This window comes from Vombatus ursinus, unplaced genomic scaffold, assembly GCF_900497805.2.
Source record: "Vombatus ursinus unplaced genomic scaffold, bare-nosed wombat genome assembly UNPS02009205.1, whole genome shotgun sequence".
Classification (NCBI taxonomy): Eukaryota; Metazoa; Chordata; class Mammalia; order Diprotodontia; family Vombatidae; genus Vombatus; species Vombatus ursinus.
In genome coordinates, this window is record NW_020948983.1 from 25058727 (window position 1) to 25084571 (window position 25845).

At 39.0% G+C, this 25845-nt stretch overlaps 1 protein-coding gene across 2 annotated transcripts; it reads left to right on the forward strand.

Annotated features, from left to right (window-relative positions):
- The first annotated feature begins 5782 nt into the window (after positions 1-5782).
- Positions 5783-25093, forward strand: STARD5 (StAR related lipid transfer domain containing 5). Of its 2 annotated transcripts, none has more exons than XM_027852124.1 (6): positions 5783-5964; positions 6826-6875; positions 7340-7472; positions 10577-10694; positions 16070-16163; positions 24393-25093. In XM_027852124.1, exons 1-6 carry the CDS (start codon positions 5866-5868, stop codon positions 24469-24471), a joined length of 573 nt encoding a protein of 190 aa, XP_027707925.1. In that variant the 5' UTR covers positions 5783-5865; the 3' UTR covers positions 24472-25093. The 2 variants fall into 2 exon arrangements, with proteins under 2 accessions (XP_027707925.1, XP_027707923.1); XM_027852122.1 differs by lacking the exon at positions 24393-25093 and adding an exon at positions 21536-24357 and having other exon boundaries at positions 5784-5964.
- Positions 25094-25845: the final 752 nt, after the last annotated feature.

The following is a 25845-nucleotide window of genomic DNA, read 5'->3' on the forward strand; positions in this document are numbered from 1 at the left end:
TGCTATTTTCTCTCTCTTTTTCCTTTCTTGTGGTTTTTCCCTTTTGTTCTGATTCTTTCAACACGACTAATGTGGAAATATGTTTAATATGATTACACATGTATAACCTATATCAGATTGCTAGCCATCTTGAGGAGGGGGAGAAAAAAATTTGGAACTCAAAATCTTACAAAAGTGAATGTTGAAAACTACCTTTACATGTAATTGGATAAATAAAATACTATTATGTGGGGAAAATATTTTTAAACATGTTAAAACATGTTCATGGGCCCCAGGTTCAGAACCCCTGCTCTAAGCTGAGGCACCGTGCTGGGTGCAGTGGAGACTACAAAAGTATAAAACAATGGGACGTGGGAGGCAAAAAAGCTAATATGTATTCTCCAATAATTTTAATAGAAACGTTTCTATTAATCCATCTACAAACATTTGTTAAGCCTGTGCACCAGGCACTGTGCCATATCCCTCATTCTATGCTGTTAGGGATACAGAGACAAGAGTGAAACAGTCCCAGCAATCACAGAACTTAGATTCTAATGGGCAACACACCATGAACACATTCAGGGAGGCATAAATGATACAACGTAGATACATAGTTACCTTGGTGGATGTGGGAGAAGCACTAGCAGCTAGAGAAAGCCAGAAAGACTCCACGCAGAAAACTGTTCTTGAGCTGAGTCCTAAGGAAACCAGGGATCCCAAAGGTGGAGGTAAGGAGAGAGGGCATTCTATGGATAGGAGATATCCAGGGCAAAGGCACAGAGATAGGAAATGGACTGTTATCTGTAATGATGACGATGATAGTCTTTATATAGTGCTTTAAGGTTTGCAATGCACTTTATATATTTTTCTCGGTGATCCTCAAAGCAACCCTATGATACAGGTGCTATTGTTACCCTCACTTTATAGATGAGGAAACTGAGATTTAAGAAAGCTTACGTGGCTTGCCCTGGATGACGTAGCTAGTAAGGTCTTAAAGCAGGATTTGAATTCAATCTTAATCCAGTTCCGTCACTCTGCTATACCACCTTGCTGGTTCATTTTGGCTGTAGTGATGTGGGTGTAGAGAGGAGTAATGTGTAGTAAGGTTTGAAAGGTAGCATGAGGTAGGTTGTAAAGAGCTTTAAATTCTAGAGAAGTTTACATTTGATCCTAGAGATAATAGAAACATGGTCATACTTGCATTTTAGAAAAAAAAAATCACTTTGACAGCTGTGTACAGGACAAAATAAAGTGAAAACAGCCTTGAAGTGGAGAGATTGATTTGGAGACTATTAAAATGATCTAGATAAGAGATGGTGAAGATCTAAACTACGGTGATGGCTACATGAGTGGAGAAGAAGAAATACACATACATACATACATACATACATATATGTTGTTCAGCCATTTCAGTCTTCATGACCCCATTTGGGGTTTTCTTGGCAAAGATACTGGAGTGGTTTGCCATTCCTTCTCTAGCTCATTTTATACATGAGGAAAATGAGGCAAATAGGATTAAGTGATTTGCCTAGGGTCCCACAGCTAAGTATCTGAGGCCAGACTTAAACTCAGGGCTCTCTGACTCCAGGGCCAGCACTCTATCTATTGCACCACTTCGCTGGCCCATATACATACATATACACACATACATATATACATACATATAGTAATTGGGACAGGGAGAATTTCTTTCCATGTTTGTTCAGTCCTTGTATAAATTCCTATAGTCTTAAAAGTTTGTGGATTTGAACATGAGAAGTGGCCAGAGATCCCTGTTGGTGACACTAAAATGCAGGGTTCTAAGCTAAATATAAACATAGCACTCTAGATGTGGCCTGGCTAGGGCAGAATATAGGAGGACTACCATATCCCTCATTCTATGCAACATACACACACACACAGACACACACACACACAACATTATATATACATATACACATGTGTGTATATATATAATGTGATACATATATGCATACATGTGTATATACATGTGTGCATACATATACACACATATACATGTGTGTGTGTGTGTGTCTGTGTGTGTGTGTGTGTGAAGAACTGAGGATGACACAAATGATGCAAACCAAGGTGGCCAGAAGGATAGAGTGTCCTTGACAGAAATAGGGAAGTTTGTAAGGTTGGGGGTGTGGGAAGAAAGATAATGAGATTTTGTTCTGTACATGTTGAGTCTGAGATGCTTATGTAACAACTTGGGAATGTTTAATAGACAACTGGTAATATGGGACTAGAGTTGAAGAGAAGTGTGGGCAGGGCATAGATTTGGGATTCATCTGCACAAAATGGGGGGTATGAGCATCCTGCCCCAGTCATGCTATATCTAGAGTGCTGTATTTAGCTTAGGACCCCACATTTTAGTGTCATTGACAGGGACTTCTGACTGCTTCTCATGCTCAGATCCATTATTCTTAGAATTATGAGAGTTTCTGCAAGGTCTGACCAGCCAGGGAGAGAAATTCTCCCTACCCCAATTATCATCTTGCCTTTTCTGCCTCCCCCTGTCTCTGACTTTAAGACTTTTAATTCCCATTTTGAACAGTCTAGAGATAGTTCATATACTTTCCAATCAGAAACTGAATTTGTCTTCTTCCTCATCCTCTTCTTACCTTGTAGTTAATAAGGGTGGTAGAATGAGGGAAATGCATTAGCTAGGATATTAATAAATATCACTTTTAAAAGAGGGTGAACAGAATGAGGAAGGAAGAGACTTAAAATCATGTTATTATAAATTGTTTGGCTGAAGGAATTAGGGATGTTTAACCTGAAGAAGAGGAGTTTTAGGCAGGACTAGGTAGTAGTCTTCAAGTATTCAAAGGGAAAAAGAAATCAGATTTGTCTTACTTATAGACAAGTAGATATCAACCTTTTTTTTAAATAGGAAAAAACGATAGCTGATCAAAAACAGAATGGCTACTTCAGAAGGCAGTTAGGTCACCTACTCCTGGAAATCTTCAAATGAATATTGAATGATCAGCTGTTATCTGAAATCTTATCATCTGATATCCTGTATATTGTTCAGTACTCATTTCTTAACAAACTTTCCAAGTTTGGCTATTCCTCTCTGACTCACTACCCCACTGAAAGACAGGACCTGAAGAAAATGGAATATTCCTTGCTCCTGAATGTCACTTCCAGACCTAACATTTTCCACCATTACTCTATCCTTTCTTCTCTTCACTGTTTCCTACATCTTTGCACATCCTAGTGGTTGTTATATATGGACTTCCAGGTCATAATTCCTCAGTAAATTCAGTAACTGCCACATAGTCTTTTCCATTCTAATCCCTGACCCTATTAGACACTCTTGGCCTTCAAGCTTTTCACCCTCCTTAACTCTCATGACTTCTATCTCAGTCAGAATCAACTATTCAAAGGTGTGGCTATGCATTAGATATTACCACTATCACTACCACTACCACCACCACCCAGCCCTAGCTCAAGGGAATCTGTACCATAATTCTTAAGTGTGGTGCTGATAGCTATTAGAACTATTTTGAGGGATGACTCCATAGAGATTGATTAATAATTAGATAAGAATCATGAAGAAAATAGCAAAAGAGGAGTAGTCAAAATTACAGTAGATTTTTTGAGTCAAAATGCTGTTGGTGTCACTGAAAATGGAACAGCAAACCAAAATAGCAGTATGATATTCACATGGAAATGTACAGTGGATTGTAAGATATGGACCTGGAGCTGGAATGAGGAATTGTTTCTTTCATTGTTTTGTAGCCATAAGACCTAGCACTAGTACATAGTAGGACCTTAATAAGTGCTTGCTAATTTATTGGTTAATTCATATATTTGAAATACAGAGGTGATGATAACTGAATATGAATTCTGAGGGAGAGGTGTAGAAATAAGGGAAGCATATCAGAATTAAACAAGAAAGTATCAGTATAGGGGCAGCTAGGTGGCACAGTGGATAGATCTCTGGCCTTGGAGTCAGGAAGACCTGAGCTCAAATCTGACCTCAGACATTTGACATGTACTAGCTGTGTGACCCTGGGCAAGTCACTTTACCCCGATTGCCTCACCAAAAAAAAGTATCAGTATAAGCAAGAGAAGAGTATTATTGGAGGAACATTCATATTTAGGAAATGAGAACCAAGGAGCCTTCAAAAAAAAAAAATGAAGAATTAGTTAAAGAAACACCACTACCAGAATATGATGTTAAGAGAAACCAAGTGGGGAGGAGAGTTTTAATTAGGAAACGGTGATATAGGCTGCCAAATGCTGCAGAGAGTTTGAGAGTCATGAGGTTTGAAACAATGCTCTTGAATTTGGCAACAGAGAGGGATTAGTAACAGAAATCTAGACGTAAAAGGTTAAGGTAGGAAGTTGGTGGTGAAGAAAGGGAAGCTGTTGATTTGGGAAGCCTGGAAATGAAAGAAAGGAGAAAAATTGGGGTAGCCAAGGTCTGAAGTGGAGCAAAAGGAGGATTTTGACCCTTTCCCCACACATTGAGAGATTATCCTGTGCTCAAGTCTCCTTAGGATGCCTTATCTTGGTGCAGAGGTGACTCTGGGGTGTCAAAGATTGTGTTAACAGGGAAAAGGCATTCAGCCAGGTTCTATCTTTTTGGAAAAGTTTAGTTAGTACCACCAAGTGTCAAGGTATGCGTTTTATAGTAAGAGGACAGCCTCAAATGAGGTAGTTGTTGGTTGGTTGTTTGGTTTGCCACAGAAACTCATAAAAACCCTCTTCTCAACTGTGGAGTGGTTGATGTGGGGTAAGTGTCCACAAGGAAGAAACTCTGAAGACTAAACCTACTAGAGCAGGGGTGGGGAACTTGCTGCCTCAAGGCCATATGTGGCCCTCTAGGTCCTCAAGTTCGGCCCTTTGACTGAATCCAAACTTCACAGAAAAACTCCCCTTAATAAAAGGATTTGTTCTGTAAAACTTGCACTCAAAAGGCCACACTTGAAGACCTAGAGGTCTATATATGGCCTCGAGGCCACAGCTTCCCAACCCCTGTGTAGGGAATTTAAGGAGTTAGAGAATTTTCAGCTAGGAGGACAGTCCCCTTTAGCAGCCTAGCAAAGTCTAGGGAATCCTTCCCGACATAGTTTTTAAATAACTGAAAGATATTAAAATCCAGTTAATAGTTATGGAAAATAAAGACTTAATTTTTTCTCCACCCAAGTTCATCGACCCCCTGAAATTTTACCCGGGGAGCCCATGAGCCCATAAGTCCCAGGTTAAGAAACCCTGATGTAATTCAATCAGCGAGTTGCCCAGCATTATAGGAGTCATCAAGAGTTCAGAAGGAACAAGGTCAAGAAAGCAAGTTATCTTTTAGAGAAGAGGGAGGCGTCTTTGCCTGGGACTTTTTGTAGGTTGGGGTGATATGACGCCCTATTCATTCTAAGGAAAAGGTGTTTGCACAGTTCAAGGGAGAGTATTATGGTGGGAAGGCCAGGTCTTTTCCTCTCTTCCTGGTAGGAAAAGGTAGAATGCTAATCCTAGTCCTGCCCAGCATTAGCGCCAGTTTAGCTCAACCCAGCTGTCCTCCACATCACTGGAGCTGGGTGGGATTCGCTCCGCCTATCTCGCCAAGGGCGTCACCGACCTTTACCAAGCAGGGTAACCCCAGGGGCCTTCTTTCCAAAGCCAGGCAGAACTGGATTCCACAAAAACCAGAGACCAGGAAGCAATGAAAGAAAAGCAGAACTCATGGGACAGACCACGTGAGGCGTTGCCTGGAAGGGCCAACCGGGAAATAGGAGGGACGGTCCCCAAGAATGGGGATTTTCGGACCAATCCGTGCGGTGGGGGCGGGGTCTGGGCCTGACTCCTCCCCACGCGGTGAGGACAATCAGCTCCAGGTGTACCTGCAGCGGTAGCACAGGGTTCACTTCACTTTTCGCCATGGACCCAGCTCGAGCAGCTGAGTTGTCTGGGACAGTGGCCGAGAAAATGCTGCACTACCGAAGAGATGAGAGTGGATGGAAGACGTGTCGGAGCGGCGTGAGTGATGGGGCCCCAGGGGGACCGAACAGTCGGACTAGGGGCGGCCCCACCGAGAACTTGGGCTCTTCTCTTTTTCCACCTGCCTGCATCAGGCTGGCACAGTGTATTCTCCCTCTTAAGTCCACGTCTCCTTGAGGGACACCGTGCTCTGCGCCCTTTCTCACCAACTCCCTATCCCTTCCCCCGCCTCTTTTTCTGGGCCTATGCCCTCATCTCCCAGGCTTAGTACTACTTCTAGGCTGAGCTTCCTCCACCCAAAACAAAGGATCTTCCCTTACTCAGAGTAGCCCAGACTTTCTGCCCATCTACTCCATGATGCCTCCGCACTCGTACAACCTTCATCAGCATACCACACCCCCGCCCACTTTACTCAGTCACACAGTCATTGCCTCTTTGAGTCCCTTCGTGCCTGACAATTTCCCAGAGTTCTGATGTCCCCTGTCCCCTACTGGAATCTCAGAACTCGAAACTGTTCTAGTTGAATCAAGCTGAAAATTCAGAACTCCCAGATAAAAGAGGATTTCATTTTCAGAAACCATAAACAGAAATTTCCACCCAACAAATGTTAACGAATCACCTACAATGATCTAGACAAGGGAGATATAAAGATAGGTAGATTACGACCATTTTTCCCTGAAAATGCACAGGTTCTGCTTCGGTTTTAAAGTAAACTGTTTCACTTCTTGAAAATCTGAATTTTAATAGAGGCTCTAAACTGTGTAAAGACTTTTTTTTAATTATTATTTTTGTAAAGCAACTGAGGGTTTGGTGGGATTTGAAAAATTCCAGCGACATTTTAAGTCAGATTGAGACATCCTTCTCAAGTGTTTTTCTTATCCCCAATAATTTTATTAACAGAAAGGAGTTACAATTTCTTGGAGGCCTTCTACGGAGTTTCCTGGGAACCTGTAAGTCAATGTGTTTCTTTAAACCATAGAAGATGCTGAATCTTTCTTGACAAAATCCTGCACATTTAGTAAATGCCATAGTATATATATCACAAGGTCCCCTTGAGGTTAGTCCATCAGGATTATTTTTCCTGGGAAATATAATCTCTTATTTTGAAACAAATCATTTTTATCAGATTGAATTGGAATGCGGAGACACAGGCATTATACAGGCATAAGAGGAGTTAGGCTGATAAGCTTTGGTTTCCTCTCTTGGATTTATTACTCAGTGATTCATTAATTCAAGAAGCATTTATTAAGTGCATTATTAAGAAGCACTTATTAATGAACACAGTGCTTGGAGTGCAAAGACAATGACAATGGCTTTTCTATTCACTCTATATTTATTTTAAAAAAATAACAGTTTCTCCAAAGATGAGCTATAATACCTCAGAGTCAATTTTCTTCCTCCCTCCACCACCCAGGTACAAAGGAGAAGGAATAATAAATGGCACCCCTGAAGAGGTGTGGAAATTCTTACTACCAGCGGATAATGGATTACGGGCAAAATGGGATGAGAATGTGAAAGACCTTCAAGTTCTTGAATTGATCAAAGATGTAAGCTATTTCAAATGTTGTAATATGGTATTAATTAATGATAATCACTGTGGCACAGTGGTAGAGGGCCAGCTTTGGAGTCAGGAAGACTGTTTCAAGTCCTGTCTCTGACATATAGTGTCTTAAGTCACTTAAACTCTTAGTTCTTCAGGCATCTTTCCAAGAGTCTTAAGTTGCTGATCTGCATTGGTGAAGGGAATTTTCACACCAAGATTTCCTCACAGGAATGAGATCATAGGTCCAGACCACATAGTAATTTAAAATAATTATTACTTCTTTAGATATTGGTTATATCATATTATAGTGATGTCACTTAGAAGGAAGCACCAAGTAGTGAGAAATACATTGAATTAGGGATCAGAAGACCTACTTTTGAGTCTTGTTTCTGCCATTTATAATCTGTGTGATCCTGCTCAAGTCATTTACTTCTCTAGGTCTCAGTTTTATTATCTATAAAATGAGGTGGTTGAATTGGTTGATTCCCCAAAGTTTCCTTCCAGTTCTAACATTCTATGACTGATCACTCCTTGAGCACAAGAATTATGTCCCTATAATGCATTTAAAAGCATGAAAACCACTGCATGAGCTCATGAAACCATTAAATATTACTCCTAGTATTTAGACCTGAAAGGTGCCCCAAAGATCATCTAGCTCAAGAGTTCTTAAACTTTTTTTTTTGTTTGTTTCTTGGACCCCTTTGGCAGTAAAGACTCTTTTACAGAATGCTGTTTTTAAATAATTGGAGGAAATGCTAAATATTATTTAGAGGTACAGAAAAATTAAAATGTGATTTTTTTTTCTTTTAAGTTCACCAACCTCCTGAAATCTATCCACAGACCCCAGCTCTGGACCCCTAATCAATTTTATTTAATTTAACCTTGATCAATCTATATCCAAGCCATTTATAGCTTAGAAAGATAGATGTCCAAAATGGCATAGTCCCCCATGCCCTGAGATAAGAATCTGCCCCAGAATATGTCAGGTAAAATCTATGGGAATCTTGAATAAGGAAAAGATAGTCTGGGTTAACATTTCATCAGATTTCTCTTGGACCACTCCACCTGAAGAATCTAGAGAGACCCGCCGGAAATCTCTGTGGGGAATCTTAACTGAATAGGAGGCTAAGCAAGTGGGTGTTTCCTCCTTTATTGAAAGTACTTTCTTTTGGATGAGTCCTAGTTTCAATTGTTTCTAGATTGGAGAGGGCCTGGATCTTATCTCAACCACAATTAAATCTGCTTATCAGCTTTCATCTGTTTCTCTTAGAAAGGCTTTTTTGTCTTCAGCCCAGTGGGTTCTTCCTGGAATCTGGAAAGGGGTTTAGGGAAAAATATTATTTTTTAATATTTTCGGTTCTACTAAACAGATTTTAAATTTCATTACACATAAGGAAAAAAAAAAAAAAACACTTGCCAGGCATGTTGTACAGGGGATCCTCATTCCACGAAAAAATGAACTAGGTGATTTCTAAGGTTCTGATTTTCTGTGATTCCCAATTAAAAGTAAAGCTAAAGTGAATTTTGGTTCCCAATGTATAATGCTTACAAAGCATGTTTTCTCTGTAGATGTGGAAGTTTACTGCCCTTTACATGCTCCCCTTCTTTCTCCTATATTTTATTTCACTTTTTTCTCCTTCCTAGCCTTACCTTAATTATTATTTACTCCCTCTCTTCCTCCTTTCTCCCCACCCCCAAGGAATAAAAGTTGTTTTTTTTTTTTTAGGTTGAGGAAAACAAAAAGAGCTCACAGGAAAAAAAGATATCCAATGAACAATTTTCTCCAGAGACTGTAGAGCCTCAGTCACTTATAGGGAGGCATGAGATAGGGTTCTTAGCAGCCACTGCTTCTTCTGATTTCTCAGGAGAGGGTTTTTTGGGCCATTCCCATCACTGAACATTGATGCTACTCCTTGTTTTTTTTCTTTTGTATTCTCTTTTTAAAAAATGTCTTATTCTTTTTTTATGTTACATTGCTATTATTTCCTAAAGCGCAACACCAACTCCAAATTATTCTTTTTCATGATAAAGTGGGAAGAACAATGAAGTTGGAGTCCCAGGACCTGAGTTAGAATCCTGTCTGTGCTGCTTAGTACCAATGGGACTGTAGGCTAGTCATTTAACTCCAACTTTTCTGGGCCTGGGTTTTTTCATCCACAAAATGAAGGAGTTGGTCTAGATCAGTAGAATCAAATGCAAATAGAAATAGAGGCCACTAAACCATACATAAAAGATCCCTGCAGACCACCTGTTGATTTAATTTTAAAATGTAATTTATTTTCTTAAATATTTCCCAGTTACATTTTCATCTGGGTTGAGCCGCACTCAGCAGCGTTGTGGGCTACATTTGGCACATAGGCTGCATGGTTTGACATTTTTTGTCTAGATGGCCTCTAAGATGATATGTAATCTGATATAGGCTTTACATATACATTCCTATTAAATGTATTTTCACAGTAGTCATGTTGTAAAGAAGAATTAGAACCAATAGGAGGAACCACAAGAAAGAAGAAACAAAACAGAAAAAAAAAATAGCAAATAGTATGCTTCATCTGCATTCAAATTCCATAGTTCTTTCTCTGGATGTGGATAGCATTTTCCATCATGAGACTTTTGGAGATGTCTTAGGTTCTTGCATTGTTGAGAAGAGCTAAGTCTATCAGTTAGTCATTGTACAACGTGCCTGTTACTGTGTACAAAGTTCTCCTGGTTCTGCTTACTTCACTCAGCATCAGTCCATACAAGTCTTTCCAGGTTTTTCTGAAGTCTGCTTGCTCATCATTTCTTATAGCACATAGCACAATAATATCCCATTACATTCATATGCCGCAACTTGTTTAGCTATTCCTTAATTGATGCGAATCCCCTCAATTTTCAATTCTTTGCCACTACAGAAAGAGCTGCTATAAATATTTTTCACATGTGTGTCCTTTTCCCATTTTTATGATCTCTTTGGAATACAGCCCTAAAAGTGCTATTGCTGGGTCAAAGGCTATGCACATTTTTATAGCCCTTTGGGTGTGACTCTGTTTTTTTTTTGAAGTGTCAGAGGGCTTTTCTTATTGAAAAGGTATTATACAGATAATTTTTTCCCCTTAAATTTGGCAGGATCTCTTCATAATCAGAACAATCACACCATCAGCTGCCATGAAACTCATTTCTCCTAGAGATTTTGTAGACCTGGTACTAATCAAGAAGTATGATGACGGGACTATAACTTCTAATGGTGAGCTATGACCCTGTGCCTTTTTTCATTTCAATGTGTGTGTGTGTTGACTATCAAATGCAATGATTCTTGAAGAAAGTGGGCCATTTGTAAAATATTAGCTTGTATTGCCTGGGCCCTCACCACTGCACAGCGTTCTTTGTGGAGAGGGCAGGAAGGACTTCCTATCTGCTCTACACCAACTGTTTCCAACCTTCTCTCTTCTTCTTTCACTCCTCCTTCATTCCATCCCATCCCATCCCATCCTTCCCTAAGCAGATGATTTCTCTTATTGTTCTTTTAAGTTACCAAAGAGAATAAGTTCTCTGTGGCCTTCCTAGTCCATATTTTGACTTAAATCCTTTTATAGAGACCCCTTCTCCTAAGTGGGAGTAGGGGGAGGGAGGACTGCTGTGAAAGAAATCAGAGCACAGAATTTCCAATTTGGGAGTTTACTTTTATTTTTAGTCCATGTTCTGTTTAATCAGTTCTTTAAGTTCAGAAACCTGGTAGAAGTGATATTTTTCATGAAGCCAAAAACCAATTTGTATAATTTTGATCCTGGAATTTACTAGAGACTAAGACAAAAGTAGCTGATGATGAGCAGCATAAACCTATAATAATGAGTAGCATAAAATGATGTAGTGTAAACCCTGCAAGGATGCAACACCTCTTATCTCCTGTTTTTCCTATTGAACTTCCTTGCTGATTGTATCTTCTGCGTTGTACCATTTTGCTTCTGTATTGTCTGGAGTCTGTATCCCCCACTCCTATTTCCACTCCCATCCTATGACCCTCACAGCCATAACACCATAGACATGCCGAACACCATAGTAGGAAATAGGTGGTTGATGCTAGAGAATATGAGAACCTTAGTTGGACTTGTTGCCATCAGGTCAAATTGATATTAGCTGTACAAAGTTGCAGTCTCTCAGAGTCAAAAGGACCTTTATTCTACTATTTCTTTGCTTCTGCTATTTCTTTAGATAACTTATGAGGCTTAGAAAGAAACCCTGGGGGCTTTGCTTTTCTAGCATTAGGTACTTACCCTGAAGCCCAAGCTGTAAATTATTTCTACATCATCTAATATAACTCTTTATCCCTTTTGAAGGTGGTTTGGTTTAGACAGCAATGGATCTGAATTCAGAGGACCTGGGATCAAATCTTGGTTTTATTTACTACTTATGTGATTTTGGGCAAGTCACTTCACCTCTCTTGGCCTCAATTTCCTCATCTTTAAAATGAGGAAATTGGAGGGTAGGAGAGGGGGCAGGGAGAAGGGAACAAGTATTTATTAAGTACCTACTATATGCTGGGCACTGTGCCAAGCACTTTGCAAATAGTGTCTCATTTGGTCTTCACAATAACCCTGTAAGGTAAGCACTATCATCCCCATTTTACAGTTGAGGAAACTGAGGCTGACAGAGGTTAAGTTACTCTCCTGGGGTCATATAACTAGCCTGTGTCTGAGGCTAAATTTTCAATTCAGGTCTTTCTGACTTCAGGCTTCATATTCTAACCACTACCCCATCTAGCTACCTCTAGATGATATAGCTAAGGTCTCTTTCAACTCTATGATCCTATCATGTCTTTAAATTCTAATTTCTAACATATTATTTGAGTACTTATCTCATCCTCCACTAATTCCTATCCTGGGACTTTTTCATTCATTGAAAGTGATGTGAATTATTGAAGATTATGCTGGAAAATCAAAGGTTCTGGCAGTTTCTATTATGATAGAAAAGCCTTCTAGAAAAGCATCTCCACACCCTCTGATTCTTTACAGAAGTGGAGAGAACTATGAGTATAGAACACTATATATAATTTCAGAATTTTTTAGTACGTTGGCTAGTTTTGCTAAACTTTTTTCTCTCTTTCTTATTCTTCATTATAAGAAATTCCTCTCTAGGAGATCTCTCTACATCTAGACCTGGAAAAAAGAGATCTTTTCTCTAGGAAAAATTAGAAGGATACATTGGAAAATGTAGGTGACATAAAAACCAAAGATATTAATCATTAAAAAAAATAAAAAATAAACCTTCTTAAGACCAGCCTAAGCACGAAGAGATTCACCACCTATAGACTGGCCACTAGCTGATGAGTTCTTTAACCATCAAAACCCATGAAACAAATAAAGATATAAAATGGTGCTTAGTCCTCATTTATCCCCTTTCACTTCTAAGATGAAGGTGGCAAAATAAAAGAATAGAAGGTGGATGGGGAAGTGCTAAGAAGCAGAATTTTAAGACCATCTCTAAACATTAAATTAGCTGTTAGTTTTCCAAATCTTCATGCAATGCCTCTGGGGACATAATAGTGGGGGAACTGAATCATATAATATTAAGATTCTCACTATAAATGATGTTAAAGCAGAAAGAACATGGGTTTTATAGTCAGAGTCCATGGGTCTGATGCTTACTACCTGTGTGATCTTGGTTAAGTCACTTAACCTTCGTAAGTTTCAGTTTCCTCACCTTTATAATGAGGGTGTAGGTCTAAATGATCTCTGAGGTCTTTTCCAACTTTAAGTCTATGAAGGAAATTGTAGCTAAATGGAAGGCTGTCTTTGGAAATCCCAACGTCCAAAAAAATCCTTTCCTGCTGACTCCAGGGGAGGGTTCCCTCTGACAGGTTGTCTTGAAGTAAAGACTAGACAGACAGTTAGTGGACATGTTGCAGAGAGGGGTTCTTATTCAGAAATGCGTTGGACTAAGTGAGCTCTGAGGTTTTTCTCATCTCTAACATGAGTTGCTTTTATCAAGGATCCAAAGATAAAAGAGGTATCATTTCATGGGACATTGATCATCTTGTGTTGTAGTGCTCCTGGTGTGTGTTTGTAAAAGAAAAACAGCAACAAAAACCAACTGTTTCATTTAAAAAACAAACAAAACAAGTGAGCATTTGATTCAATAGCATAAAATGCTACTTTAGAAACTTTGCTACCAGAACCTCCTACACTAGTGTGATTATAACGATGGAAATCACTTTGTTGGAACCTTTGATTATTAGTATTGAAGGAATCATTAAACTGGGAGATGCAAGAGTGTTTGTTCCTGTCATGGAGAACCTTCCAGGGGAAAGTTCAAAGGAAAGAGGGCTTCCTTCAAGATGTTAAAAATCCCCCAGATGTGTATGTGCTGGCTGCATTAAGCCCAGAAAAACCTGTTAATGAGATTCCCTAATCAATTCAATTTCACAAACATTGATACACACCTATTATGTGTCGGGCAGTATGCTGGGTGCTTTTGAAAATGAAACCACCCCTGGCCTTAAAGAACTTAGATTCTTCTGAGTAGATACAACATGTACAAGGAGAAGTCAATATACATGTAAAATAAATGCAGAATAACCTGGAGATGGAGGGGGGTGGGGAAGAAAGGACTGACAGCTAAGGGAATCAGAAAAGTGGTCTTTTTAGGAGGTTTCACTTGAGCGTCCTCAAGAGCCATGGATCTAGAGGGGTAAGCAGGGAAAACCTCCCAGACACAGGAGAGAGCATTGAGGCAGAGAGTAAAGTGCTGTGTATGGAATACATCAGGTAGGCTGGAAGTCTAGTACTTGAGGATGAATAATAGGAAATGAATCTGTATAGATGGGTAGGGCCAGATTATGAAAACCCTTCATTGCCAAACAGAAATGCTAATGATTTGTCCTAGAGGCAATCAGAAACGTCAAAGCTACTTTAGTGACATTAATCAATGAATAAACATTTGTTAAGTACCTATTATGGACCAGGCATTGTGCTAAGCTGTAGGTATACAAAAAGAGACAAAAGATAGTCCCCTTGCCTCAAGAATCTAGTGGAGGAGACAACACTCAAACTAGTATATCTATAAAGCAACCTATATACAGGATAAATAGGCAATAATTAATGGACTGAAGGCACAAGAATTAAGAGCAACTGGAGAAAGCTTCCAGTAAAAGATTATCAATCAGTGAGTAATGAATAAATGCTTAATCTTTACTAGGAAGCTAAATGGCTCAGTGGATAGAGTACTGGGCCTGGAGTCAAGAAGACCTGAGTTTAAATTTGGTCTCAGACACTAAGTAGCATTGTTGTTGTTCAGTTTTTTAGCCATGCCTGACTCTTCATGACCCTATATAGGGTTTTCCTGGCAAACATACTAGAGTGATTTGCCATTTTGGATTATGCTATGCCCTACAGACTCAAATACAAAGACACTCCCCGACCTCTAGTGGATTACATCCTACTGAAGCAAGACCACATGTTCACAAAGAAGTCAATACAAATGTGTGTGTGTGTGTGTGTGTGTGTGTGTGTGTGTTTGGAAAGACTTGAATTGTTAAGACAGGTCTTAACAAACAAGTGTTGGCAGGAGAAAATGTCGTGCATTGATGGGAAGTCCAGCATGCATCGGCAGGAATATGTGCATGTAATGACTTGTTTACAGTATGATACTATATGGTTACATGACACAATATTGCACCATCAAAATTTCAATGTAGGAAAAAACCCACAAATTTACAATAAATTATTAAATTTAAGATACATAATTTAAAAAAATATTTTATATTTATATATTATAAATATATTTATATTATATACTTTATATTTTTTTAAAATGAGGCAAATTTCCAAAAAAACTGTTAAAGGGTTAAAGAAAGTAGATTTCCAGTGGGGCTCTGAGTAATTTTTTTATTAAGTGGGTAGAAAGCCATATAAGTTTGGGAACTTCCGGTGTAGAGCTAAATCAATCACTAGGCCAACAAGATTGGGAAGAGAGGAAGGTGTGACAAGAATACTGGGGATGATGGACTGGGAAAGAACTAAGGGCTTGAGGGATTAAAGGTCATGGTGAAGACAAAGAATTAAGTTTAAGAGGAATAAAGCATAAAGAGAGATGGAATGATAGGAGATTGTTATCCAATAAAGGCATTTCAGAACTCTTACCATGGAGTCTGATAGCTAGAGAACAGAGTCAGAAGCCCCAGCTCTGTTCCCTTACTACCCATGTGACTTTGAACAAGTCACTTCCCAGCCCTCGGCCCAAGTTTCCTCAGCTGTAAGATGGGGGAGTTGGACTGAGGGATCTTCAAGAACCCTTTTAGTTCTACGGTCTCCTCTGTGCAGATGATCTCAGATGATCTCTAAGAGTTCTTCCAGATCTCAGAATCTATGCTTCTGGAGACATTACAGGAATTTGATCTGATTACAGATACAATTCCTTGGCATTCTCACTCTTTTCTTCTCATAACTGTGTCCTGAGATTCCCTATCCATTGCATACTATTCACATTGATACAGATTGGTCCTGGGCAGCCCGCTATGTCCCTACTTCCCTTACCCCGCCTTCCCTGTGACATACAGTAAGTCTTCTGAATGTCCTACATGCCAAATCCAGGTCAATGACTGCTCCTCTGGTCTTTGTTTTCTAGCTTCCTACGTGGACTATCCATCTTGTCCTCCACAATCAGGTTATGTGAGAGGATTTAATCATCCCTGTGGTTGCTTTTGTGAACCTGTTCCAGGGTAAGAAAAAATCTGTTGTCTTTTATGCATAAACTGACTCCACCAATTTTCCATACACACACACACGCACACGCACACACATATATACACATGCATATGTGTGTATATATGTGTGTGTGTTGGGGAGGAGGGAATGTAATGAGCACATGCACACATGCCCATAGTCAGGGTGAAATGGTAGTTATATATTAAAATGGACAAAATGAAGAGATTTTTTGAAAATATGAAACCAGGACCTGCTTTGGAAATTTGGGTTATATTACTCAAAACAAATGAACAAACAATCCCCACTGATATATTGCTTTAGGTTTTATGAGATGCTTTCTTTGCAGCAGTCCTGTAAAGTTGGTCGTTTTGGACAAGACCTGTGATTTCAATGGTATGAGAAATCATTTGTAAACTGAAAGCAAATTGATAACCTGCCATTGTTGTGTGTTTCTACCACCTATAATTTTTAAGGAATTGAGGCAAAAAGAAATTAAAGAATATATCCAGTCAGTGGTGAAGCCTCTCTGTACCTAATGTAGGTCACTTTTCCTTAACTAAACCTTTATCAGTTAATTTCAGGTTGCCTGTTTTAGTGAATAAAAGATGAAATGACTGAGGGAACAAAGGTTTGAGTTTCTGAGCATATCAGTTTATTAATCAATGCATGTCAACTGCATAACAAATCAGGGCCAGTGGCCTTCCTCAGCTTTGGCACAGGACAGATTTTGTATGTATTAAAAACAGTTACTCAAGACTAATTAACTAAAAGAAAATAATTAACCAAGCTACAAAATTAGGTAATCTGATTTCTAATTGGAGGAAAGATTAGGGACTTTCCAAGTTGAGAGAGGGAAAACAAACAGGTACAATTCCCTGAAATCAGAAAAAAAAAGTGTCCCACTCCCCCTAAGTGACTGTATTCAATCAAAGGAACATGGAAGTGATAGCTGACTGACCAGTAAGGGGCCAGTTTTCAGATAAGACATATGCTTTACTTGAAGTGTATAATTGTGAGAAAACTCCTTGCATCAGTCTTCAGATCTTGCTGGGTTTCTGGTCAGCATGACCTAGGTCCTTAATTAAGGGTCTCTAAGCAGCAGGGAGAGGTGGTCCAGCCTCCCAGCCATGAAGGGCTAGGTTCAAACAATGCAATAAAGTTTTCTGGCAATTCCCACAATTGAATAAAGTTTTCTCACAAGACAGAAATTAGACTAGACCCTCAACTGAATAGAAAGGGAAATAGGCTAGCTCCAGAACTGAGTCACAAGAGAAGGTGAGTCAGTGTAGTTCACCCAGTTCTCACTACCACTTTATGTTCTAATGACCTTACTGCTCAACCTGGACCCTGCCCATAAGGCTGTGCCAGGTAATGCCCGAAGGTATTTGCTGACTAAACTCTGCAGTGCTTGTTTATTTAAGGAAGAGAAGAAGGGAAGGATTTATAGGAGCATAGATTTAGTACTGAAAGAGATGTTAAAAGTGACCTCTTCATTTTACATATGAGAAATCTGAGAACTGGGAACCCAGACCCTGTGATTCCAAAGCCAAGGGCCTTTCTCTCCTAAAGTGTCTATACTCCATTTTTAAATGTGTCAGCTATTTCCCCAGTTTTGGTGAGGTTTTTTTGGTTATAGGATTTCAATTTGGTTTTTTGGTGAGGTGATCAGAGTCAGGTGATTTGCCTAGGATTGCATAGCTATTAAGTGTCAATTATCTGAGGGTGGATTTGAACTCGGGTCCTCCTGACTCCAGGGCCAGTTCTTTATCTACTGTGCTACCTAGCTGCCCCTAGGGTTTCAACTTGGAAGGACCTTAGAGGTCATCCAGTTCAACCATTCCATTTTAAGATAAAAAGACTGAGGCCCTGAGAAGTATTAAAAAAAAAAAAGGCCTGGTTTCAAATCCGCATCTTCTGACACTCAATCTATTGTCATTTCCACCCTACCATGTTGTATTTGTATTTGTATCTAAGGAACCAATAACACATTCAGCACAACTGTCTTTTTATAAGGACCTTTTAAAAGTAATTTTAAAAATATACAGCTAGACAGTTATAAACTTTAAAGATATCATAGCTGCCACAGCACATGGTGTGGTAGAAAGAGCCCTATGAGAAGGGAGGAGAGCTGGGTTCTAATCCTAGCTCTGCAACTGCCAAGGTATGAGATCTCTTGGCAGGCTGCTTCATCTCTGTGTCCTTAGCTGTGAAATAAAGGGGAAAAGTGTCTGCACTCAGTGACTCTGAGGTCTTTTGCAGCTCTGATGCCTAAAATGAATGGGCAGCTAGGTGGCATAGTAGAAAGAATGCCAGGCCTGGAGGCAGAAAAACTCATCTTCTTGAGGTCAAATCCAGCCTCAGACATTTACTGTGTGACCCTGGGCAAGTCACTTAACCCTGTTTGCTTTAGTTTCCTCAGCTGTGAAATGAGCTGGAAAAGGAAATGTCAAATCACTCCAGTAGCTTAAAACGAAGATGGGGTCACAGAGTTGGACATGACTGGAAAACAACTAAACAATGCCTAAAATAGGGAAAATGTTGTTTGTTTCTTTGTTTTCCTGGTTACAAGAACTTCTCAAGGTCATGGACTTGGGCTCAGGGCTACCAGTTTCAAACTCAGTTCACGCTTTCTTCTCTTTTGACACACAAAGTGTGTTGGCCAGGGTTTCATGCCTTTCACAGTTTTTATTCTTTGGAGCAAGAGAGTTTGGGGAGGAAGACAGAACTTTTGCTGGACATAGGCATTCAATCAATATGTTTGACTTCTTTTGTTCATGTTATCTTTCCTTAAGGACCTGAGAATATTTTTATGTATCTTTATCCAGTAAGGATATTTTGCTTGTGCAGTTTATTAAGGTTTACAAAGAAACTTCCCAAAGCCCTGTAATAATTATAGGTAGCGGTCAACCTATTTTTCAGAGAAGGAAAGTAAAATGGAATTATTTCTCCAAACTCCCACAGGAGTGAAGTCAGGATTTGAGTCAGATCTTCTAGCTTCAAGAAGCACTACAGGGATGATTCCCATTTTGCCAAAGGAGAAATTGAGTCCTAGAAAGGCCAGATGAACCTTTAGTAGGAATGTGATTTTGACTTCTTTGTCCTTCCTCTCCGCCCACCCTGAAACATCCTGAAACATGAGCTACAATCTACAAAATGCAAGAACCCTTCTCTGGGAGCCATAGGAGAGCTATGAACTTGTTCTATTCACCAAATCCCCATTTAAGGAATCCTTTGACACAATCAGGAGTCATGTAATAAAATATATTTTTATTATGACTTCTTTGTAAATGAAGTATTTTTTATATTTCACTAATCACCTTAAAGAAGTTTAACAAGACATCAAACCCGACATCTTGCTCCATATATTCCACATTCACTCACAATATAAACAAGCAGTGTATCTGGGCCCTGGCTTACAGTTCATACCCAAGAGTGAAAAACTATTTGAGGTGTCCATCCCTATCACCTTCAAACATTTATCATGTACAGTGCGTAGAGCACTTAACCAGGGTCTAATGATACATGATCCCTGCCCTCAGGGGGCTTATGATCCAGTTGGGGAGAAAGGATCACATTGGAAGTCCAACAGCTCCTGCTCCCTCCTGTTCTTATTTGTCATCTGCTATGTGAGCTTGGTCAAATCACCTAATCTCCCAGATCTCCTCTGTCTCTTCAACAACTGAAGATGTTCTCAAAAGCTATTGGCAACTCTAATACTTTATGACTTCATACTGGAAAGACATCATTTTGAGATGGAATGAAATATTGAATAGTATGCTCAATGGGGTAACTAAGTTGTTTCCACTCAATTATGTTTTTGATGAGATAGTCTTAGAGAAGTCAGTATGTATTCAGTACACGCAGTTGTGTCTTGTTTTTTATTTAACTTACTTAGTCTTTAGTGGTTTTTTATTTGACTTATTTATTCTTATAAACCTCTGAAATATGTTGAATACTTATACTGTCTTTTCAATTAAATTCAGCAAACATTTATCAAATGTGCTAAAAATTAGGTATATATAGACATAAGCTGAAAACAACCCCTTTACTTAAGGAGCCTTCATTTAGCTTGGACACAACATTAAAATAGATAAATAAATACAAGATAATATAAGGAGGGAGAGAGCACTATGTAGGGAGATTAAGAAGGGCATGCTGAAGTTGAAGGTCCCCGGGGTGGGCCTTCCAGGTAAAGCATGCAAGAGGCAAAGGCGAGCGCACAAAGAGACATATATGTCACCACTGGGGGCCATGCTTTCTTGGGGGCAAGGTGTTTATAGCTGAGAATACAAGTCTATAGGACCTTATTCCAGTCTGCTCACACATTTGCTCATTTAGTTTCTATATAAGCCCTGTCATACCTTTTATCTACTCAAGTTCCCTAGGTTCTTTGAGTGGGTAGATAATCTTTGCTACTCACAAATCAAATCAAAGCCCTATACTTGTTCAAAAAGCAGAGGTCCCCTTTTGCCCTGTGGATTGGTGTGAGAACACAACTACTTTACCATCTAAGAGAGCAGGAGTTCAAAAGGTGAAGAACAAGGTAGTGAAGGGGACAACTAGGAGGATGTCATTCGAATTTTCCAATTACAGCATGCTTATGTAGTGACCCCTGGTATTAGTTATAGGTGTAGGATCAATAATATATCTCCAATAAAGAATTTTGTTGAAGAAGACAAGACCAGTCATGTCTGCATTAGCATTAGGATTATTCCACTGAACTATTTCCTATCTATCTGCCTATTTGGACCCCATGAACAAAACTTACGATTTCACATATGGAATATGTTGTTTGCTTTTTCAAACCTTTAATGTAAATTTTCATAAGAGAAATTACATAAGTAATTAATGCTTTCAATATTCCTGGTTTCTGAAATATCTAATCTTCAGTCCATTTCCTGGAGCTGAAGAATCTAGTTTGATGTATGATTACTGCTGATCCTATAAACAGCCAAATTGGCATTGGAGAGTTAGGCAGGAGAAGAAAAGAGAGTTACAAGGAATTGGAGAAAGCAAGGAGGTAGACATTACAGATTTTTTCTAATATTCCTTTAAATTGTTTTCATTGGGTAGAGAGATTAGTTTTATTCTATATAGCACTAGACACTAGAACGAGGATCAGTGAATAAAAATAAAAATTTCAACCTACAATTCAGTGGGACTTTCTAAGAATTTGAGCCAGCCAAAAGTATAATGGGGCACCTTGTGAGATAGTGAAGTATTTAAGAAGTTGTATAACAACACGTCCAAGATGTTGTATGTTTGGATTAGATGACCTCTTTAGCTCACTTCCAAAGTAAGATTCTATACTTCTGTATCACACCCTACATTGCTCTTGCATATACATCTATAGGATAATGACATAATTTGTTTGTTGATTTCACAGGGAACGGAACAAGACCCACGTTGTCAGTTTCTTTCAGACTGATCTCAGTGGCTACCTTCCCCAGAATGTGGTGAACTCCTTTTTCCCTCACAGTATGGCTGAATTTTACAATAATCTCCAAAAAGCAGTGAACAAACTTCAAGAATGACACTATTCTCCATGGAAAAACATCCTGTTTAACCCATTCATGAACTGGAGTTGCTGGGATACAAGTGACATGGTGAACAGCAGAACTCTAATTGCATTATAAAAACAAACAAAATAAAAGAGGATGAAGAAGACAAAGATACCCACAGGGATTCTGCTTTCCCTGACACCAGCCATTGATATGTTTCCTTTCCTCCTCTACCTTCACCATAGCTTTCACCATAAAAAGAAAAGGAACCAGATTTTGTAAAGTCATTTAATTAATGAGTTATCTTATCTTTGGCTTTATTGGCGTTTAGTTATGGATGATTCCTGAATATCCTTATGGAAGTAGTTTTGGATTATGAATTAGAGGACACGGGTTCAAACCCTATTTTTGCCACTTGCTATCTGTGTGATGCTTGCATCACCTAACTCCTCTGGGCATCAGTTTCTGGATATTTAAGATATCTTCCAGCTCTAAATGAATGATCCTAAGGATTAAGTCTAGTAGAATTTCACATTTCAGTGATAATTGCCTTAATCAGATTATTTTCATATGTACTGAGGAAATAGAAATTTTTCCTAAGATAGAAGAGAAAAGTTATTTGGGAATATAAGGCAGACAGACCCTACTTTGGCATATTGGGACATCAAGAGGGAACCAAGGATAAAATCTACTTGAATTTCAGATTTACTGGGATTCTACTTTTAGAAACAGATCCTTAGATTTTTGTGTGCAGTGCTTATATTGCTTGCTCTTTCCTCCTTGTATTTTTTAATGGTTGGTTCTTCCTCCCATTTGTAATTACCTTATATCTGTCCTGAACCTTAAGAGGCTTCTACGATATCCTTGAAAGAGCACTGAATCTAGTCGTCTCTGAGGCCACAGCTTCTCTACCTCTCTGAGAGTCCATTTTCTCATTTGCAAAAATAGGAATAATATTATCTGTTTTAATTTAAAGATTCAATGAGAATGTATTTATAAAGTACTTTACAACCTTGAGGTTCTCTACATATAAGATAGTATGAGTATTTTATTGTCTTTTTTTTGTCCAAATCACCAGTTTGCCAACATTCTTATAAAATCTTAAGCTGGAAGAGACCTCAAATGTCTAGTGCAACCCTCCCTGGAGCAGGAATATTCTTGGCAATTACTGGTGGATTCTCTTCTTGAACCAGCTTTGGGGCAGGGAACTCATTACCTTCAGAAGAAGCCCATTCTATTTCTGAGTAGCTCTAATTGTGAAGAAGTTTTTTGTTTTGTTTTTACTCTGTGCTGACTTTTGCCTTTCAGCAACTCTGGAATGTTGTTCTGATCTTCCAAGGAAATAGTCATATCCCATGTCTCACGTTTTTTTGTCATCTACAAATGTTATCAATCCACTTGTTTTTTGTCCATTGCCAACTTCTGTAGAAAGTTATTTATGTTTAATTCTGATATATTATTATCCATTATTTGAGTCTAACCCTTAGCCTAATTGTGCAACCCCTGAAGAGTTGTGTGATCTAGGCCATATTTGTAAGATGTATTCTGTATAGCAGAATAACACATCCTGTTAAAATATGGTCTCAGCTGAACTTGAAAATCAATTACAAAGTGTTATCTTATTCATACGACTACCTGGTCCAAAAAATTAAATGCCATTACCTAGACTATGAGACTATTATAATAGTTAAAATGGAGAAGAAAGATTTAAGGGTAATGGAAAATAGTAGCCATCTTCAGGTATTTCAAACTGTGGGCACATGGAGGAGGATTTAGACTCATTCAGCATGCACCAGAAGTAATTGTCCCAATGGGTAGAAGTTGCAAAAAGGTGAAATTTATTAACAATTAGAGCTGCCCAAAGATGGAACAAGGTGCCCTGGGAAGTGCTGTGCACCTTTCTGTAGAAGGCTTCAAGCACAAGCTGGATGCCTACTTGGGGTATGTTGGAGGGGGTATTCTTGTTCAGGTTTGGAGTGGACTAGGTATGACCTCTGAGGAACCTTTCAACCTAGAGTCTGTAATATAAAATTTAGGTTAAAAAGGAATAAGTACTGGACTTATGATTTCATTGATATGGGGAACTTCCAGGTGAGGAAATATCTTTTACCAACAAAATTCTACTACTTCTTAGCAATTTATAGTCTTAAGAGAGTTGCCTAGGGCACTGAGAGGTTAAATGAATTGTCCAAGACTACACGGTCAGTTTATGTCACAGGCAGAACTTAAATCCAGGTCTTGGCTGGCTTTAATGCCAGCTCTCTGTAAATTATGCCACACTGCCTCTTTGGGTTAGTAACAAAGCAATATTCCAAATCATCACATGCCTATCATCTAGAAGAGTAGGTGTAGAAGGTGGGGAAGGTTTTAAGTAACTGGTGTGATTCCTAACTAGTTGGTCTAATCAAGATTATGAGTACTATGAGTCTAACACAGATTATGAGTATTATTAGCTTTGCTGAGGGGAACAGGCTGGAGAAAGAATGTGGACTGAAGAAACTTGGTCTGACTCAATGTGTGTCTGTAATAGAGCTCAAGTCTTTCACTTTTGTTTTAAGGAGCTGAGAGTTGAATGATCATCTGCCTTTCCCCATGTCTTCACTTGACAGTGATAGTTGCTTAATCTAAGCATTTCCAGGGTGAAGAGTATGGATAACTATGGAAGCTGATGTTTGTATCATTAAAATGCTACTTTTGTTCATTGTGATTCTGTATTTTTTTTTTCTTTCATTGGCACTGTAGTCAACCATGGAGATCACTGAAGCACAAATCCCTGGGCACTCCACTGGAGACTTCTCTTCAGGCTGACATCAAACCATGAATCTTTGCACTTGAGTTCCTTCCTTGGAATCCGTCTAACTGTCAGATCACTTAACTGACATTTCTTCATTGTATCCACAAGGAAAGTATGAGAAACAGGATCAAATGTTGGAGGGGAATGGAAACAATCTCCTTGGCTATCAGTTTAGCAAAGTCATTCATAGGCTACTATATGGCAGGCTCAGAGATTGTTTGGTACCCCTGTCTGTAGTAAACAAATGTAATAATAACCTTGTCAAAAAAAGGAAAGAAAGCGTGTGTGGCACGACCAGTTCTTGGTAAAGATCTGTGCTGTATCCCTGCGACCCTTCCAAAAATATGGTCAAGAATTCTGTTGGGGATTGAAGTCAAGTTCACTGGCGTATTATCTCTATGCTTCATTCTCTTCCTATTGTGACATTTGCCTTTCTTTTGTTCCAAAGTACTTCTATCTGCAAGTTCTTTCAGGATGCTGGGTTATCACACTTAATACCCACAACAATCGTGGGAGATACATACTGTAAGGGTTCATTCACAGTTAGTTAGAAAGATCAACTTTTCAGGGGTCACTTGGCTAATATTGGATCTGCCTGGTGGGTGTCTTTTATAACCATATCACGCCTTCTCCCCCTCCCTATCATCAGCATAATAGTAGTAGCAGTAGTAGTAGTCGTTGTCATCGTGTTGGCATTTATATAGCATTTTAAGAATTGCAAAGCACTTTTATCTTATTTGATCCTCACAAAAATCCTGAGGGTTAGATTCTATTATTCCTCTTTTGTAAATGAGGAAACTGAGGCAGGCAGAAGTTAAGTGACGCCTAGGATCACACAGCTAGTAAGTGTCTAAGGCAGGATTTGAACTCAGACCTTCATGACTGAGTTTAGCACCCTGTCCATTGCCACCTAACTACCCAAGTCAGTTGTCAAGATTGGGATAGAAACCCAGCCCTCCAGAGCAGACAAAGTTAATGTTACAGGAACTGACATAAAGTACTCTGAGATCACTGAATAAAGGTACTAGAGAAATACAATATATTACTTTTAGCACATATACACACACACATACACACATATATATGCACAATACACACATGTAGATATATACCCATACATATGTGTGTTAGCCCCTTCTCTCTTTCCCCCAATGATTCTTTTCAGATACATAAAGTCTTAAATCATATGAATCAGGTCCACCTCTATACAAAAGCCTGCCATCTAGCAATCCCCATTTCCTCTTTTCACTCATCACATAAAAATTCCCTGATGTGCTTAGGAAATCCCCTACCCATTGGTACCAATTCTATCTTCCAAAGTTACACAACCCCCACTTCCTCCCCAACCCCAAGTTTCCCATTGCTTTCCCTGGCCCAATTAAAACAATTTTAATCAGAAAA